This window comes from Sphaeramia orbicularis, chromosome 6, assembly GCF_902148855.1.
Source record: "Sphaeramia orbicularis chromosome 6, fSphaOr1.1, whole genome shotgun sequence".
Classification (NCBI taxonomy): domain Eukaryota; kingdom Metazoa; phylum Chordata; class Actinopteri; order Kurtiformes; family Apogonidae; genus Sphaeramia; species Sphaeramia orbicularis.
The window spans coordinates 986,364-1,004,455 of NC_043962.1; the positions used below are offsets into that span (position 1 = coordinate 986,364).

Sequence of the window (18,092 nt, forward strand, 5' to 3'; positions counted from 1 at the left end):
GGTGTTTTTAACTGTTTTTTTTATTGTAAATTTTATTTTATTTTATTTTTACTCATTCTGTTATTTGTTATGATTATTTTACAATTTTTTTTTTCATTATTATTTTGGGTTAGGGTTAGGGTTTTTTGGTTTTTTTGGTTAGGGGTTTTTGATGAACCAAAACCAAACTAACCAATGCACTGATATCCATCCCATAATATCAAACTCAATTCTGACATTAGTCCTTATTGTTTTGGATCCCAGATCCCTGTTAGAAAAGAAACACCTTGATTTAACAGGTCCGCAGACTGTGGTCCAGATAGTTCATATACAACTATATTTACAATGATTTGTTCATTTTGTTGATTATTTTGGTGTCTTACTTATGTTTTAGATTATTTTATTAATTTTCTTTATTATTATGTTCATTTTGCTAATTTTTATGGCCTTTTTTACTTTTTTTTTTCTTATTTTGTTCATTATTTTTGTATTTTTACTGTTTTTTTTATTGCGGTTTTTTTTTTTACTCATTTTGTTATTTGTTATGATTATTTTACAGTTTTTTTTATTATTATTGTTATTTTGTTCATTTTATTGATTGTTTTGGTCTTTTTTTTTTACTCTTTTTTATTTATTTTTGTGATAATCCAAAACTAAACTAACCACTGCACCGATATCCATCCCATAATATCCAACTCTCTTCTGACATTAGTCCTTGCTGTTTTGGATTCCACGGCTCCACAGACTGGTCCATGTGTGAACTGTTCTTCACTCTTCAGTTGCTTATCTACGTGTCATCACTCTATTATGTTTATGAACACCGTGCCCTCGTACGTTAAGACGCAGCCGTCACTTACGAAAACAGAAAGTCCAACATCCGCTACATACCTGCTTCATTGACTGAAACTATGTTCATGTGATAAAATGGTGTTTTTCTGCCGTCAGCATTCCAGGCTCCGGCCAAACACAATGAGACGATAGATTGAACCAGTCCGACTTGTTCCACTGGAGCCAGGCCTCAGAGTAAGATTTAAGACGTACAGCTCCAGTTTAAGACGTACAGCTCCAGTTTAAGACGTACAGCTCCAGTTTAAGACGTACAGCTTCAGTTTAAGACGTACAGCTCCAGTTTAAGACGTACAGCTCCAGTTTAAGACGTACAGCCCCAGTTTAAGACGTACAGCTCCAGTTTAAGACGTACAGCTCCAGTTTAAGACGTACAGCTTCAGTTTAAGACGTACAGCTTCAGTTTAAGACGTACAGCTCCAGTTCAAGACGTACAGCTCCAGTTTAAGACGTACAGCTCCAGTTTAAGACGTACAGCTCCAGTTTAAGACGTACAGCTCCAGTTTAAGACGTACAGCTTCAGTTTAAGACGTACAGCTCCAGTTTAAGACGTACAGCTTCAGTTTAAGACGTACAGCTCCAGTTTAAGACGTACAGCTCCAGTTTAAGACGTACAGCTCCAGTTTAAGACGTACAGCTCCAGTTTAAGACACATAGAACAGGATGCTGAGATACAGGGGCATTGGTCCTATTTTTTATTACCTCTGCTAGGAGGTATTGCGATCACTTTGCTTTGTGTGTTTGTTTGTTTGTTTGTTTGTTTTTTAGCAACCTTAGGGGAAAACTCTTCCACCCATCTTTCCCAAATCTTCCCCACAGATAGGCCTAGGCCCTGGGACCAACCCAGTACATTTTGGGCCAACTAGACCAAAGTTCAAGGTCACAGCAAGGTCACAACATCTACAATTTTCCTATCTGTCATCATTGAGCAATTTTCCAAAATTCATCCAAAATTCAAAATGACTCCGATTAGCCTCCAATTTGATCCACCTGTAGCTTAGAACAATATCGTGTTACCTTATGTTTTTGCAAGGGTTTGTTGGGTAGTTAGCAAGATAACTCAAAAAGTTATGGATGGATTTTCATGAAATTTTCAGGAAATGTTGATACTGGCACAAGGAACAAATGATTAAATTTTGGTGGTGATCGGGGGGTGACAGATCTGCCTTGGCAGAGGTCTGTGCACTCCGAGTGCTTTTCTAGTTTTATATTTATTTTAGGGATGCAAATTATCGATTAATCCATTAATCGTTAGTTGGTTGACCTTACTGATCGAATAAAAATTAATTGATAAGCGGCGATTTTCCTGAGAACCTGAACTTCTCTTTCAATAGGGTCTATAAGAATAAAAGCTAAATATTGTTTATGTACTTCATAAAAAAATCATGTCATATTCCCTAATGATTGATTTATTGAACCATTGGATACAGGCAGTGTTTCCTGTGGAATTCATCAGTTGGTGTGGCGGTGTGTAATAGGGGGTGCATGCACAATCGTTTCGTCGGTGGAGGTGTTACTCGGCTGCATGCGCCAGGGGATGTGTGCGTGTTGGTTGGTAACCATGCACAAGCGTGCGTCACTTTCCGTTCAATTTTTAATACTATGGGGGTACGGGGTGGTACAGTCCCCCCCCCCCCCCAGAAGTGAAAGTGAAACTTTCTGCTCATTTATCTTTTCCTCCTGAAGCTTCACAAATGCATTCCATCCCAGTGTCCTGGATCAGGAGCCTGGAGGATTATTTTCAACTTCTGTCTGACTGACCGTGGACTAGACCAACCTCCAGGGAAACGATCTGATCCCATACCGACCCCACATGTGAATGTGTATTTATTTGGGGGTGCACCGCTCACACAAATAGACAGTCGGTCTGTGTTTGGCTCCACCCACAAACAGATGGTCGGTCTGTGTTTGGCTCCACCCACAAACAGACGGTCAGTCTGTGTTTGGCTCCACCCACAAACAGATGGTCGGTCTGTGTTTGGCTCCACCCACAAACAGATGGTCGGTCTGTGTTTGGCTCCTCCTCCATGTCCATACAGACATTCTGACTCATCAACTCCATGATCTGGTTCAATGACCAGATATCCCAGCTGTGGCATCGCAGCGCAGACAAACCGGCAGCCTTCAGACAGGTGTGGACAGGTGTGGACCAAGGTTCTAATAGTTTTGGATTTTTCATTCTAGTTTAGTTTTTAGTTTTGACTTCTTTTCTCTCATTCAGTTCATTTTAATTAGTTTTTAGAGCAGGTTTGCTAGTTTTTATTAGTTTTCATTATTTTCTAAATGCTTAGTTGTAGTTCAGTTGTAGTTCAGTGGTCTCTTTTCTCTTCTTCTCTGTCGTCGTATTCAGATAAATCCCAGACAGGACTCTGCTGCTTTCTCCCAACTTTAGTCTCCATGTTTCCAGGTAGAGTGGGGACCAGAAGACGACTGGAAACCATAAGTGAACACAAGTGACGGACCAAAAAGTGTCGTATAGAGACAGCACAGAAAACTGCTAGAGCGAAATAAACCAATTTTGTATCAGTCTGACATTGACAAAAACGAAAACGAAGGGAATTTTATCCATAATTTTTATACGTTTTAGTTAGTTTTATAAACACACAATACAGTTTCAGTTAGTTATCATTTTATTCTTTTAATTCTAGTTTTTATTTATTTCAGTTAACAAAAATGTTTTTACAGTTCTAGTTTTCATCATTTCATTAGTTTTTGTTAACGATAATAACCTTGGTGTGGACAGGTGGACAAGGGCAGTTAACCGACAATTAATAATTTAATCGAGCAAATTCTTATCGACAATTAATCGATAATCGATTAATTGTTTACATCCCTAATTTATTTATTTATTTGTTTGTTTGTTTGAGGAAGTTGATGTCAGGTTGTCTCATGGTCTGCTTCATTGCTTCACCGGTCAAAACAGTGATCGTCCTCAACATGTGACTGACCATTTGACTTCTTCAACACAAAATGAAATTTTGCTTCATTAAGGACAGACAGGTTGAAATGCAGCTGCTCTCAGTGTTTGTGCTATAGCTTTGTTTTCACCTTCCTTTAATAATTCTGTCCTTTTAACCTCCTCAGACCCAGGAAATGTCAGCAAAGTACAAGCTTTTTTGTTTTATATTAATTAAGTGCCTATATTGGAAACACCATGATGCAAGAGTTTTTTTCAGATGCAGTTTTTAAAATTTTTATGGAATGTTCTTTGTCGTGGACAGTTTTCTTTTTTTTTATTATTGTATAAAGTTGTGAAACTCTTGTCCACAAATATGGACAGTGGGTCTTTGGAGGTTAATAATTCTGTCCTTTTTCAGTGATGGATGAAGTATTCCGATCATTTTCCTCCTGAAATTATCATAAAACACTGAAAATACTCAACTACAGCAGAACATTCTGCATTGAAGCCATAGTTAAAGTAGCTGAAACGCTTTAATGCTTGTCAACAGAACATATTTGACTCTGGTTTGAATGTATATATTCTGGTTTGCTGCTTCACATGTTTAAGGCTGAGCTCATCTGAACTACTTTAATAAACACGGTGGGGCCATGTTGGAGTTTACATGTTCTGAGTAAGATACTTACATTATTGTCAACTGCTTCAACGCAACATTCAGTAGTTAAAATTACACTTATTTTTAAAAGATATTTCAGGTTGTTCATATTTGTTCAGGTTATTCACATTTTTTGTGAAAAGATATTTTGTTAAAGGTCCTGAACAGGAATTCTTTTCCAGTGGATTACAGGAAGGACACTTTAGTATCCAGGCCCCGGCATCAACATTCAACTCCATCCAGACCCATTTCAGTGGGACCTTCCAAAGCCCTTAGTTTGGACTGAACCAATGCTCCAAATCCAACAGATTAGCCCCGTCCGTCACAGAGCTACCCCTGTGGCTAACACACCAGTGTTTACCAAGTGTTGGACTGAGCGACCAACACACACTAGAGTCCAGTTCAATGTTCACATGCACCTGAGTAAAGAACAGAATCATTCTATAGAGTGGAGAAGGCAGAGGTCCAACTGCGGCTGTGTTTTCATTCCTTTAACTCTGTCCTTAGTTCTATCCATGGGTTCAATGCACAGGTTTCCCTCTGTTTGAGTCTCGTTCACTCCATCCTTTAGTTTTCTGTTTCTTTGTGCCAGTCCAGCTCCAGTTCCAGTGTCCACCAGTACAACTACACTCATCCAACTAAAAAGGACACATCTGACTCCTGACTCGTTCATCTGACTCCTCACTCGTTCATCTGACTTTTTTCTACTAAACTCTGTCAGTCGGTGTGTTATTGTCATAGCAATGTAAGTCTGCCATAAATCAGTCCAGTCTGATCCGACCCAACCAGGGAAGATGGAAATAGCAACTGGAAATAACCTGTTTAGGTGAAGATCATCTCAGTTTACACTGTGGACTACGACCAGACACATATAGAAAAATGACTTTTTTTAAGTTCACACATAAAGTCTGTTCAGGAGCTTTAATGTACACATTTTCCTGTAGTGTTGTTTTTTACACTAAAACAAAGAGAAAAAACTTGTAGCTGTTCTTATTTATAAGTTATTATGATAGTATTGGACTGGTTGGACCCGAACCCTAAGCCATATTGGTCTGTGTGTGAACATTAATTCCCTCCTCCAGGAGGTGTTGTGATCACTTTGCTTTGTGTGTTTGTTTGTTTGTTTTTTAGCAACTTTAGTGTAAAACTCTTCCCCCCATCTTTCCCAAATCTTCCCCACAGATAGGCCTAGGCCCTGGGACCAACCCAGTACATTTTGGTCCCAGTAGGACAAAGTTCAAAGTCACAGCAAGGTCACAACATCTACAGTTTTCCATCTGTCATCATTGAGACATTTTCCAAAATTCATCAAAAATTCAAAACGACTCCGATTCTCCCCCAGTTGGATCCACCTGTAGCTTAGAACAATCTCTTGTATCTGGAACTAAATTGTCCACATCCACTGTGAAATGTGGACTCTGTGGACATTTATATTGAACACTGAAAATCCCATTTACCACATATTTTTTGTTTATATATGTTTCTATGTGGTTACCTCCGCCAAGGAAGTTATGTTTTTGTCAGGGTTTTTTTTTTTGTTTTTTGTTTTTTTGTTTTTTTTTTATTCAAATGTTTATTCAGAACAGTCATACAAGATATTATACATGACATCAACCACACCAAGTGTACCGTTCTCTTTTGTTTTTTTAAAGAAGGAAAAAAAAAAAGAGAGCGAGAGAAAAGGGAAAATGTAAAAATGACATCTACAAGCCCGTACATCTAGCCAACCACACCTCCAGGAAACAAGACAAAAAAAAGGGGGGGAGTGCATAAATACATTTATATGTATAAACACAAGGCAGCATTCTTAGTCATAATGTAAAAAAAAAAAGCCTAACAGTGCACATGTACATGTAGTATTAGGAAATTCAAGCACAATAGGTGACCATGAACATAAGAGTAGCACAGAAAAGAACACACACAAAGTTTTAAAAAGAAAACCTTTGAGGGAAGAGAGTTAGTACCATCTTCTATGTTCAAAGTCAGGTTTGCCAAGGTTATATATGAAATCCAAGGTGCCCAACAATTTTTAAATTTCGTTTGTTTGTTTGTTGTTTGTTTATTTGTTGGTTAGTTAGCAAGGTAACTCAAAAAGTTAAGGATGGATTTTAATGAAATTTTCAGGAAATGTTGATACTGGCACAAGGAACAAATGATCAAATTTTGGCAGAGGTCTGCACTCTCCGAGTGCTTTTCTAGTTGTTAATATATTTAGGGTAATTCTTTCCATTTCCCAGAGTCATCCCAGGGCCCAGGTTGGACCCTTTGCTGGTCCGGTTTTGGCCCACAGGCCACATGTTTGACACCACTGGTTTAATGTGACTGCGTCTGAACCCGTCACACAGAATCAAGTCGATTATCTTTTGCACGTGTGTTTTATTCTTAATGATTAACGTCAAATGTGTCGGCTCTTCCCAAACATTATTTACTGTGAGCACCAAACAAAGCAGCGTCGTCCTGTTGATTGACTTTGTTTCAGTTGAACCCAGGTCATAAAAGCAAAGGCTGCGGTGTTGTTATTACCCTGTAAAAGCTGGGCTGATATAAAAGGCAGCTGACCACAGCAGGAACCCGAACCCGAACCCTAAAATCAGAACTAACATCGTCCTCATGTGTCCAGATGTGGATCCTTGTGCATCCATCCTTAGATCCTGATCTGAGGGAAAAACCAACCTGACTACAAACAGCACATTAGAACTGGGCACCGATAGAATAGAATAGAGTAGAATAGAATAGAATAGAATAGAATAGAATAGTCTTTATTGTCATTGTGTGTTCAGTTCTACTCCAGTCAGTGCAACAATATGAATAAAAAAGCCAATATGTCAATAAATAAGAACAGAGCAAATATAAAAGGACAAAGAACAAAAATAAACATCATCTGTCCCAAGTGGAGAAGTTTGATGCTTCTTCATACAGTCCTACTGCAGAAGACAGAACTGACCCCTAACCCTAATCTGAACCCTAACCCCAAACCCCTAACCCCACATGACAGAACTGAACCCACATCAGCGTGTGAAACTCATGTGTGTCATGTTCACTGTCCACTCACACCACGGCTGCATCAAAGGGTTAGAATGATATGTTTTCTATAAGTTATAAATGTTAGGGTTATATGTGTTATGTATGTTATATGTGTTCTATATGTTAGGGTTCTACAAGTGTATGTGTGTGTTCTATATGTGTGTGTATGTGTTCTGTGTGTGTGTATGTGTTCTATATGTATGTGTTCTGTGTGTGTGTATGTGTTCTATATGTATGTGTTCTGTGTGTGTGTGTGTGTGTTTTATATGTGTGTGTATGTGTTCTGTGTGTGTGTATGTGTTCTATATGTATGTGTTCTGTGTGTGTGTGTTCTACGTGTGTGTGTGTGTGTGTGTTTTATATGTGTGTGTATGTGTTCTGTGTGTGTGTATGTGTTCTATATGTATGTGTTCTGTGTGTGTGTGTGTGTGTGTTCTACGTGTGTGTATGTGTTCTATATGTATGTGTTCTATGTGTGTGTGTTCTACGTGTGTGTGTTCTATATGTGTGTGTATGTGTTCTATATGTATGTGTTCTGTGTGTGTGTATGTGTTCTATATGTATGTGTTCTGTGTGTGTGTGTTCTACGTGTGTGTGTGTGTTTTATATGTGTGTGTATGTGTTCTATGTGTGTGTATGTGTTCTATATGTATGTGTTCTGTGTGTGTGTGTGTGTGTGTTCTACGTGTGTGTATGTGTTCTATATGTATGTGTTCTATGTGTGTGTGTTCTACGTGTGTGTGTTCTATATGTGTGTGTATGTGTTCTATATGTATGTGTTCTGTGTGTGTGTATGTGTTCTATATGTATGTGTTCTGTGTGTGTGTGTTCTACGTGTGTGTGTGTGTTTTATATGTGTGTGTATGTGTTCTGTGTGTGTGTATGTGTTCTATATGTATGTGTTCTATGTGTGTGTGTTCTACGTGTGTGTGTTCTATATGTGTGTGTATGTGTTCTATATGTATGTGTTCTATGTGTGTGTGTGTTCTACATGTGTGTGTTCTATATGTGTGTGTATATGTTCTATATGTATGTGTTCTGTGTGTGTGTGTGTGTTCTACGTGTGTGTGTGTTCTATATGTGTGTGTATGTGTTCTATATGTATGTGTTCTATGTGTGTGTGTGTTCTACGTGTGTGTTCTATACGTGTGTGTATATGTTCTATATGTATGTGTTCTGTGTGTGTGTGTGTGTTCTATGTGTGTGTGTGTGTGTGTTCTATATGTGTGTGTATGTGTTCTATGTGTGTGTATGTGTTCTATATGTATGTGTTCTATGTGTGTGTATGTGTTCTATATGTATGTGTTCTGTGTGTGTGTTCTACGTGTGTGTGTGTGTGTTTTATATGTGTGTGTATGTGTTCTATGTGTGTGTATGTGTTCTATATGTATGTGTTCTATATGTGTGTATGTGTTCTATGTGTGTGTGTTCTACATGTGTGTGTGTTCTATATGTGTGTGTATGTGTTCTATATGTATGTGTTCTATGTGTGTGTGTGTTCTACGTGTGTGTGTGTGTTCTATATGTGTGTGTATGTGTTCTATATGTATGTGTTCTGTGTGTGTGTGTGTTCTACGTGTGTGTGTGTTCTATATGTGTGTGTATGTGTTCTATATGTATGTGTTCTATGTGTGTGTGTTCTACGTGTGTGTGTTCTATATGTGTGTGTATGTGTTCTGTGTGTGTGTATGTGTTCTATATGTATGTGTTCTATGTGTGTATGTGTTCTATGTGTGTGTGTTCTACGTGTGTGTGTTCTATATGTGTGTGTATGTGTTCTATGTGTGTGTATGTGTTCTATATGTATGTGTTCTATGTGTGTGTGTTCTACGTGTGTGTTCTATATGTGTGTGTATGTGTTCTGTGTGTGTGTATGTGTTCTATATGTATGTGTTCTATGTGTGTGTATGTTTTCTATATATATGTGTTCTATGTGTGTGTGTTCTACGTGTGTGTGTTCTATATGTGTGTGTATGTGTTCTGTGTGTGTGTATGTGTTCTATATGTATGTGTTCTATGTGTGTGTATGTTTTCTATATGTATGTGTTCTGTGTGTGTGTGTTCTACGTGTGTGTGTGTGTGTTCTATATGTGTGTGTATGTGTTCTATGTGTGTGTATGTGTTCTATATGTATGTGTTCTATGTGTGTGTGTTCTACGTGTGTATGTGTTCTATGTGTTGTGGTTCTATGTGTGTATGTGTTCTATGTGTGTATGTGTTCTATGTGTTGTGGTTCTATGTGTGTATGTGTTCTATGTGTTGTGGTTCTATGTGTTGTGGTTCTATGTGTGTATGTGTTCTATGTGTTGTGGTTCTATGTGTGTATGTGTTCTATGTGTGTATGTGTTCTATGTGTTGTGGTTCTATGTGTGTATGTGTTCTATGTGTTGTGGTTCTATGTGTGTATGTGTTCTATGTGTTGTGGTTCTATGTGTGTATGTGTTCTATGTGTGTATGTGTTCTATGTGTTGTGGTTCTATGTGTGTATGTGTTCTATGTGTTGTGGTTCTATGTGTGTATGTGTTCTATGTGTTGTGGTTCTATGTGTTGTGGTTCTATGTGTGTATGTGTTCTATGTGTTGTGGTTCTATGTGTGTATGTGTTCTATGTGTTGTGGTTCTATGTGTGTATGTGTTCTATGTGTTGTGGTTCTATGTGTGTATGTGTTCTATGTGTTGTGGTTCTATGTGTGTATGTGTTCTATGTGTTGTGGTTCTATGTGTGTATGTGTTCTATGTGTGTATGTGTTCTATGTGTTGTGGTTCTATGTGTGTATGTGTTCTATGTGTTGTGGTTCTATGTGTGTATGTGTTCTATGTGTTGTGGTTCTATGTGTGTATGTGTGTTCTATGTGTGTATGTGTTCTATGTGTTGTGGTTCTATGTGTGTATGTGTTCTATGTGTTGTGGTTCTATGTGTGTATGTGTTCTATGTGTTGTGGTTCTATGTGTGTATGTGTTCTATGTGTTGTGGTTCTATGTGTTGTGGTTCTATGTGTGTATGTGTTCTATGTGTTGTGGTTCTATGTGTGTATGTGTTCTATGTGTTGTGGTTCTATGTGTGTATGTGTTCTATGTGTGTATGTGTTCTATGTGTGTATGTGTTCTATGTGTTGTGGTTCTATGTGTGTATGTGTTCTATGTGTTGTGGTTCTATGTGTGTATGTGTTCTATGTGTTGTGGTTCTATGTGTGTATGTGTTCTATGTGTTGTGGTTCTATGTGTGTATGTGTTCTATGTGTTGTGGTTCTATGTGTGTATGTGTTCTATGTGTTGTGGTTCTATGTGTGCTGTGTTGCTGTGAACATGTTGGACTCATAAACGCAGCCTTTGGACTGTGGCTGTGGAAGCTCTGCCGTTCTACCACTGCTGCTCAGAGGCGTGTGAAGACGCACACAGATGCAAACAAACGGAGGACAGTTGTCACTTCCTGTTTGACCTGCACATGCTCAGTCTGTAACTGTCTGCTGCCCCCTGCTGGACACGTGTCCTGTCTTGTCTTTGTTTATGCAGTATCAGCTGTCCAGCTCTTTCGTTCCGTTCCTCTTTCAGTCCAGTTTCGTCTCAGTGGGTCGGACCAGTCAAATAATGAACAGTGAAAAAAGCCAAATCACATGATGAAAATGTTTACATCTACAACATGTCCTTTAAAAATACCAATAACATCAACAACCACGAACATCCTGAAATTGATTGAGGAAAATAGGTGCAGTTTGATGAATATTGTGCCTCAGTTTATCACATGTACGTTCTGACTTAGAGATGATCTGAAAAAACACAAACCTCCAGTAACAGGCAGACTGGTCCAATCAGAGGTTTCATTTTGTTGTTCATTGTTCTGATTATTCACATTGTGACAGAATAGTTTATACATGTAAACACGTTCATGTCCTTTTCCTGTTTTTCCACTAAAGTGCTGCTGTGTTTGTGTGTTCAGGACCTGGTGGACTGGAGGAAGCCTCTGGCCTGGCAGGTCGGCCTCCTGGGAGAGAAGTACGACGCATGGGTCCATCAGCCCGTCGACAGACCCATCCGACTGTTCGGAAACCCACTGCTGGAAGCCGGCACCAAGACCTCCTGGTAACCCCCAAACCCTAACCCTGAACGCCCTGGACTGTTGTTTATTAATATTGTCAGTGTAATTGTTGCATTTTGTGAATTCATCCCGTGGGCCAAATTGGACCCTTTGGTGGGCCAGTTTTGGTCCACAGGTCTTATGTTTGACCCCCCTGTGCGTCTGTGAATCCCAGTGTGAAATGCCAGTTGTGTCCCTGCAGGTACTGGGTCCCAGTGGTCTGGCTTCCTATTGTCTTCTATCTCAGCTGGTACTGCTACACCACCTTAGCAAAAGGCAACACCAGGATAGTCCTCACCTCAGGTAACTCACCCTAACCCTGACCCTACTAACCTGTTTGTTTATATTTTATTTGTTTGTTTCCATCCTGTTCATGTACATGCAGCCTTTCTACTCCATAGTTTTGGTGTCCTGTTGACGTGTCCTCCTCCGTTGTGTCTTCCTTCCTTCCCAGACTTCTCCATCCCTGTCCATAAGTACGTCTTCCCTCTGCTCTTCCTCCTGGGCTGGTTTATGTGGTCGTTCATCGAGTACTGCATCCATCGCTTCGTCTTCCACATGAAGCCTCCGGCCCATAACTACTACCTCATCACACTGCACTTCCTTCTGCATGGACAGCATCACAAGGTACCAACACCAGCAGGGACACATGGACCTGGGGGGACGCTGAAAGGACAAGTCCACAGGAAGAAGAAGATGAAGATATGAATAAATAGACTGGTTGTCCAACAGTCTGTGACAGATTGAACTGGTCCGCAGTGGACCAGTTCAATCTGTCCACAGACTGTTGTCCATTTGTGTACCTTTGGCATTAGTCGTCTTCGTTCCACACTGACTTGTCTTCTTCTTCTGTGTTTCAGGCTGACCTGTGTCACCTTTCGTTAATAATCCTAAACTCCCATCCCTTGTTCCTCCACAGTCTCCGTTCGATGGCTCTAGGTTGGTCTTTCCTCCCGGCCTGGCATCCCTAGTGGTGGGAACTTTCTACGTAATCCTCCAAAACCTGCTCCCAGGCGTCCTTGGGGTGTCGGTGTTTGTCGGGGGACTCTGTGGCTACGTGGTCTACGACATGATCCACTACTACCTTCATTACGGATCGCCCAAGAGAGGCTCGTACATGTACGGCCTGAAGGCCTACCACGTCAAACACCACTTTGAGCACCAGAGGGCAGGTGGGCACCCCGACCCCCCAGGGGGGTTCTACATGTGTATGTGACATGTGTAGGGTTAGGTCAGTGTGAGTTCAGTTATGCTGCGTTTCCACTACGTGGAACCGGCTCGACTCGGCTCGGCTCGACTCTGGTACCAGGTCCTATTCCAGACCGTTTCCATTACAGGATACTATTGACTTTACAGTACCTGGTCGTCATAGCGATGTGGTGCGTTCCTTCTGTGCCCTCTGCTCAGAGTTGCTGATAAACTCGCTCGTTGCATGTTGTCTCATCAAGCTCATGCTGAATTTTTACGTCTGAACCTCCTGGACAAACCATGGTGTAGTTTTACAGACTGTCATCATGTGGATTCACCTACTGACAGATTTACTGTCAACGTCTGCATCTGTTTTTTGGAAAAGGGCGGGGCACAGAGACGACTCTGACCAATCAGTGGTCTGCAGTGTTTACACAGTGTCACCTTTTAGTATCTGGTCCCCAGTCCTGGAACCTCCGTGGAGGTGAGACCAAAAAACTAGTACCAGGTACCAGATTCCAGGTCCTTTTTCATAATGGAAACACAAAAAGGCCGAGTCGAGTCGATACCACATAGTGGAAACGCAGCATAAATACATCCATGATGACCGCCCACAAAACGACACTGTGGTTGGTCCAGGAGGTTCAGACATTTCTGTTCTTCTTTTTCTTCTTCTCTTCCTCTTTGTTTTTACTGTCAGCTGTGTCGTGTTGAAGATGACGTCATGTAAGTTACGTGCAGCGTCACTATGACGACTAGGTACTCTGGAGTTAGTCCACTCCTGTAATGGAAACGGCCTCCAGGAATAGTACCTGGTACCTGAGTTGAGTTGAGTCGAGACAGTACCACGGTTTACAGCTGCTTTAGAGTCCAGTCAGAAGGCCTTTCAGTAGAAGGCCGTTCAGTAGAAGGCCTTTCAGTAGAAGACCTTTCAGTAGAAGGCCGTTCAGTAGAAGGCCTTTCAGTAGAAGACCTTTCAGTAGAAGGCCGTTCAGTAGAAGGCCTTTCAGTAGAAGGCCTTTCAGTAGAAGGCCTTTCAGTAGAAGGCCGTTCAGTAGAAGGCCGTTCAGTAGAAGGCCGTTCAGTAGAAGGCCGTTCAGTAGAAGGCCGTTCAGTAGAAGGCCTTTCAGTAGAAGGCCTTTCAGTAGAAGGCCTTTCAGTAGAAGGCCTTTCAGTAGAAGGCCTTTCAGTAGAAGGCCGTTCAGTAGAAGGCCTTTCAGTAGAAGGCCGTTCAGTAGAAGGCCTTTCAGTAGAAGGCCGTTCAGTAGAAGGCCTTTCAGTAGAAGGCCGTTCAGTAGAAGGCCGTTCAGTAGAAGGCCGTTCAGTAGTTGAACCTGCTCCAGTTAAACCCATGGATAAGGCTGGTTTCCGCAGCTTTAACCTTTTGATTCGACCAGTGTTTTGAGATGGTAAAAGGCTGATGATGTCACTGATTTGCTGTGTCCGTTCAAGTTTCGGTCCGAGTCCACTGTTAAAGCTTCTAACAGTAGTCCTTCCCTCAGATTTGTAACGGCTTTAACCCCTTGATGGTCATATTTATTTGCAATTGTGGTAAAGAAATGTATTTGCATTGTTGTTGTGACACAGAATTAGGAGTAGATTTTTAATGTAAATATCACACCTACTGTAACTATGATGCAAGTTAGTACTCAGCAGAAAACGTCTGAATCAGTAGAGATGTGTTCCTTTAATTTGACTCTTTATTTCTTTCTGTAGGTTTTGGAATCACCTCCACGTTCTGGGACCACCCCTTTAACACAGTCATCCCAGACGAGAAGTTCTAACAGAAACCAGGCTCTAGTCCAGGGCCACACATTAGACCCATCAAACCCAGACCCATAGCATCTAACCCTAACATTAACCCTAACCCCAACCCTAACCCACGGAGGAAGCCCCCCCCCCCCCCCCCCCCCCGAGGACTGTGCAGCTCATCCTCCTGTACACCTGTACTCTAGGGCGCACATCCACCTGCTGTTTTCTTGTTCTGTTTTAAAAATCCAGCCAATATTCTTTCCTTGTGTGTGTCGACCAATGGAATCATCATCTGATTCTACAGCCAGTAACAGAGGGAGGGGCGGAGACAACACAAGGACACATGTCCGTCTGTACTTTGATCTGTAGCCATGGGTAACTTCACCTAAAGCAGGGCTGTCAAACATGCGCCAAAGGGTCCGATCGGGGCCGCCGGATGAATTTGCAAAGTGCAATAATTACACTGAAGATATTTACAGTCAACGGTGTCAGTGTCATTTTAGTTCAGGGGCCACATACAGACTAATATAATCTCTAATGAGTCCAAATGTTCTTCTTGGTTTGATGTGAAAAAATAATGTTACATTACGCTGATATATAATTTAATAATAATATACTAATAGAAAATTACAACTCCAAATTTTCTCGTTGTTTTTGTGTAAAAAAAAATAACATTAAATGATGAAACTATTTACATACGCAAACAATCCTTTAACAATAAAATGTGCATAACCTGAACAAATATGAACAACATGAAGTGTGTTTAGAGAAGTCAGTGCAATTGTACCAATATTCTGCCTGTTATTAAAGGTTTGTGTATTTGTAAATGATAAACTGAGGCTGTTTTTTCAGGTTAATCACACCTTTTTCATTTTGATGGTTTTGTAAATATTAGAGCTGCAACCGATTAATCGATTAGGTGCTTGAAGCCAATGCAAAAATTCCAGATTCATTTAATCGACTCAAATTGATTGAAGGGAAATATTCTATTGCAGTTTTCCTGAACTGAAGCTTCTTTGTGCATCACAATAAGCGTCCGTGTGAAACACAACAGTGGAACCAATGTTTAACAGCAGAGAAATGAAGGAAACAAAACTTGGATTCAGGAGAACTGTGATTGAATGATTTTTTTGGATCACTTTGAGTCGATTAATCGGTTGCAGCTCTCGTAAATATAAATATTTTCATAATTTAATGTTATTTTTTGCACTAAAACAAAGAAAAAGGGAGTTGTCATTATTTATATGCGCTTATTATTTTACTGATCCGTCCTGCTCGATATCAAATGTGGCCGATGAAATAAAATGAGTTGAACACCTGTGAGCTAAAGGATTAACTGTAGACTACGACAGGAAACTAAAACCACAAAAAGCACAAACGCTGTAAGTAAAACAGCTTTAAGAAACGTGGACTCACACACTGAGTGGGCCATTCCTATTTTTGGGGGCATTTCTTTGTACATATTTGGTCCGGGGGGGTGGGGCTACATTCTACAGGTTAGGGGATAACTGGATTGTGACACCGCACCGACACAAGAACCTGCATCAAACACATCAGTGATGCAGGACGTAACCCCGCCCCCAGGCCAAACGCCCCAAAAAACAGGAGTCCCCACTGAGCGGAGAGGGAAAAGGAAGTGCTAGATGGGGGGGTGGATGTGACAGAAAAAGAATAAGAGAGAGGGGGACAAAGTGTGTGAAAGAGATGGGAAGACCTAAAAAAGAGGGACCCCAAACTGTGTCATAAGTTCACTCAGGAAACAAACACACCGTACTTTAACAGCTGGTAGAGTCCCCCCCACCCCCCCACCCCCGCTCCTACATATGGTACAAACTAGCCTGCTAATGCTAACGCTAATACCGCTGCTGCTTCAAGAAGTTAATGTCAGCTGTGAACAGAAACGACAAAGCCCCGGCAGCGGGTTTCAGACTTTCAGAAACTAGCCTTAACTTATTAATTACCAGCAAAAAAAGTCCGATTATACTATAACACGCTTAAAGCAACGTAGCAACTGCTCATGGCGATGTTTGAATCCTGTTTTCTCTCTTCGTCGTCAATGCTACAACGAATGTGTGAAATATATTTGTAAGATGCTTTGTACAGGAGAGATTTCCGACTTTATTTTGCACCAGCTTTACGTTGTCAGGTGTGATGGATGGATGGATGGATGGATGGATTGGATGGATGGGAGAGAGTTGCCATGGTGACAGAGACGCATATGAAGGCATGAGGTCATCCTGTCAGAGTTCCTGCTGTGGGATCATGAGGTCACCAGCGAATGCACGTGTGTTTTCCCAAAGAAAAACGATGAGTCCGTTTCCATGCACACAAATATTTCGTCATGAAAAGAACTTATTCTGTTTGAATGTCCTGAATGTGGCCTTTGTCCTTTGAAGACATGGGATGAGTTGATAGTATTCCTGTATTTTCAGTCAGCTGGGGTCAGCGTTAGGGTTCGACAAAGAGCCTCTGATAGACAAACCAGTTTACGACTCAATGTTTAGTGCTTGAAAAAATTATCTTAAAGCAAATTAAAAAAAAAAAAAAGCAAACAAGACTTCTGCATCTTCTGGACTTCTGCATCTGTCGGACTTCTGCATATCTGACAAAAGCTTTGATTCAATTCTCTGACTTTTCAGACGTGGAAGCAGTACCCATCGACTCCATCGGACATGACTCAGACTCAGTAGCAGCTTTTCTAAACAGTATTTCACATACTTTTACATATATTTGACTTATACCTACTTTTCCATAGTGGAGTGAAACACTAGTCCCTTTTCCATTGACTCTCAAATTGTGTGAATTTAACTTGCACATAAAAATTTGTCTAATGGAAAATTAACAATTTCACCAAAACTCTTGTTTTTCCATGAAAATTTTTTGTGCTTGCAAGAGGTGGTTTTTTTGGTGTAGTTAAATTGGTCTATGACCCAAAACTGTACTGGAAAGACCTTTGAGTCCAACTAGAGTCACATGACCAAAACAAACAGATGTTTATGGACGTTAGAACAAGAGAAGAAGAGTTAAACCCACACGTGTGTGTATGTGTGGACACACCAGGAAAGCACATCAGTTTAGAATTTAGTAGGAGATAGAGGAGGAAGCAGCATTCTAGATTCAAACCAACACACATTTGTGTTCTGTTCATGGAAGGACTGACACTGACATCTACCACAAGAAAGAAACTCAGCAGCACAGCAGGACTGAATGGACACAGCAGCAGAACACACCTGTGTTTGGAACGCATTTATAGAAACATGGGACAGTTTAGGACAGATGGACCAAAGACACTAGTGTCATATCCTTTATCTATGTCATCTTGTCATTTGAAGTCAGGAGAGAAAACTCCAGGAGGATGAGGAGTGTTGGTTTTCCCACTGTTATTAGCTTCTGTAGCTTTAAAGGCTATGAACAGGAAATCGATAATTCTCTTTTCAACGCAGTGCTCGAGGAAATGCAGGAAACTTGTAAAACCACTGGTCTGAATTTTCCTTTGAATAGCTGTACATAAACCGGATTATTACACTAATATTCATTTTCACTGGTCACATACGAACAAGTTATCAGGAATTTCGTCAAAAGCCAAAATATTTTGTGCATGTAAACGTAGTCATGATGATGCGGACACAGTGTAGGTGGGCGTGGCCTCATGTTTCCCTGCAGGATGACGAATGC

At 40.6% G+C, this 18,092-nt stretch overlaps 1 protein-coding gene across 1 annotated transcript in view; it reads left to right on the plus strand.

Annotated features, from left to right (window-relative positions):
* The window catches only part of fa2h (fatty acid 2-hydroxylase), a 54,488-nt gene extending 39,909 nt beyond the window's left edge, over nucleotides 1-14,579 (plus strand). Inside the window, exons 3-7 of the mRNA XM_030135708.1 lie at nucleotides 11,340-11,482; nucleotides 11,680-11,780; nucleotides 11,932-12,104; nucleotides 12,397-12,649; nucleotides 14,382-14,579. Of these exons, the coding sequence (XP_029991568.1) occupies nucleotides 11,340-11,482; nucleotides 11,680-11,780; nucleotides 11,932-12,104; nucleotides 12,397-12,649; nucleotides 14,382-14,449 (738 nt within the window). The 3' untranslated portion in view covers nucleotides 14,450-14,579. The remainder of the gene's footprint in view (nucleotides 1-11,339; nucleotides 11,483-11,679; nucleotides 11,781-11,931; nucleotides 12,105-12,396; nucleotides 12,650-14,381) is intronic.
* Nucleotides 14,580-18,092: the final 3,513 nt, after the last annotated feature.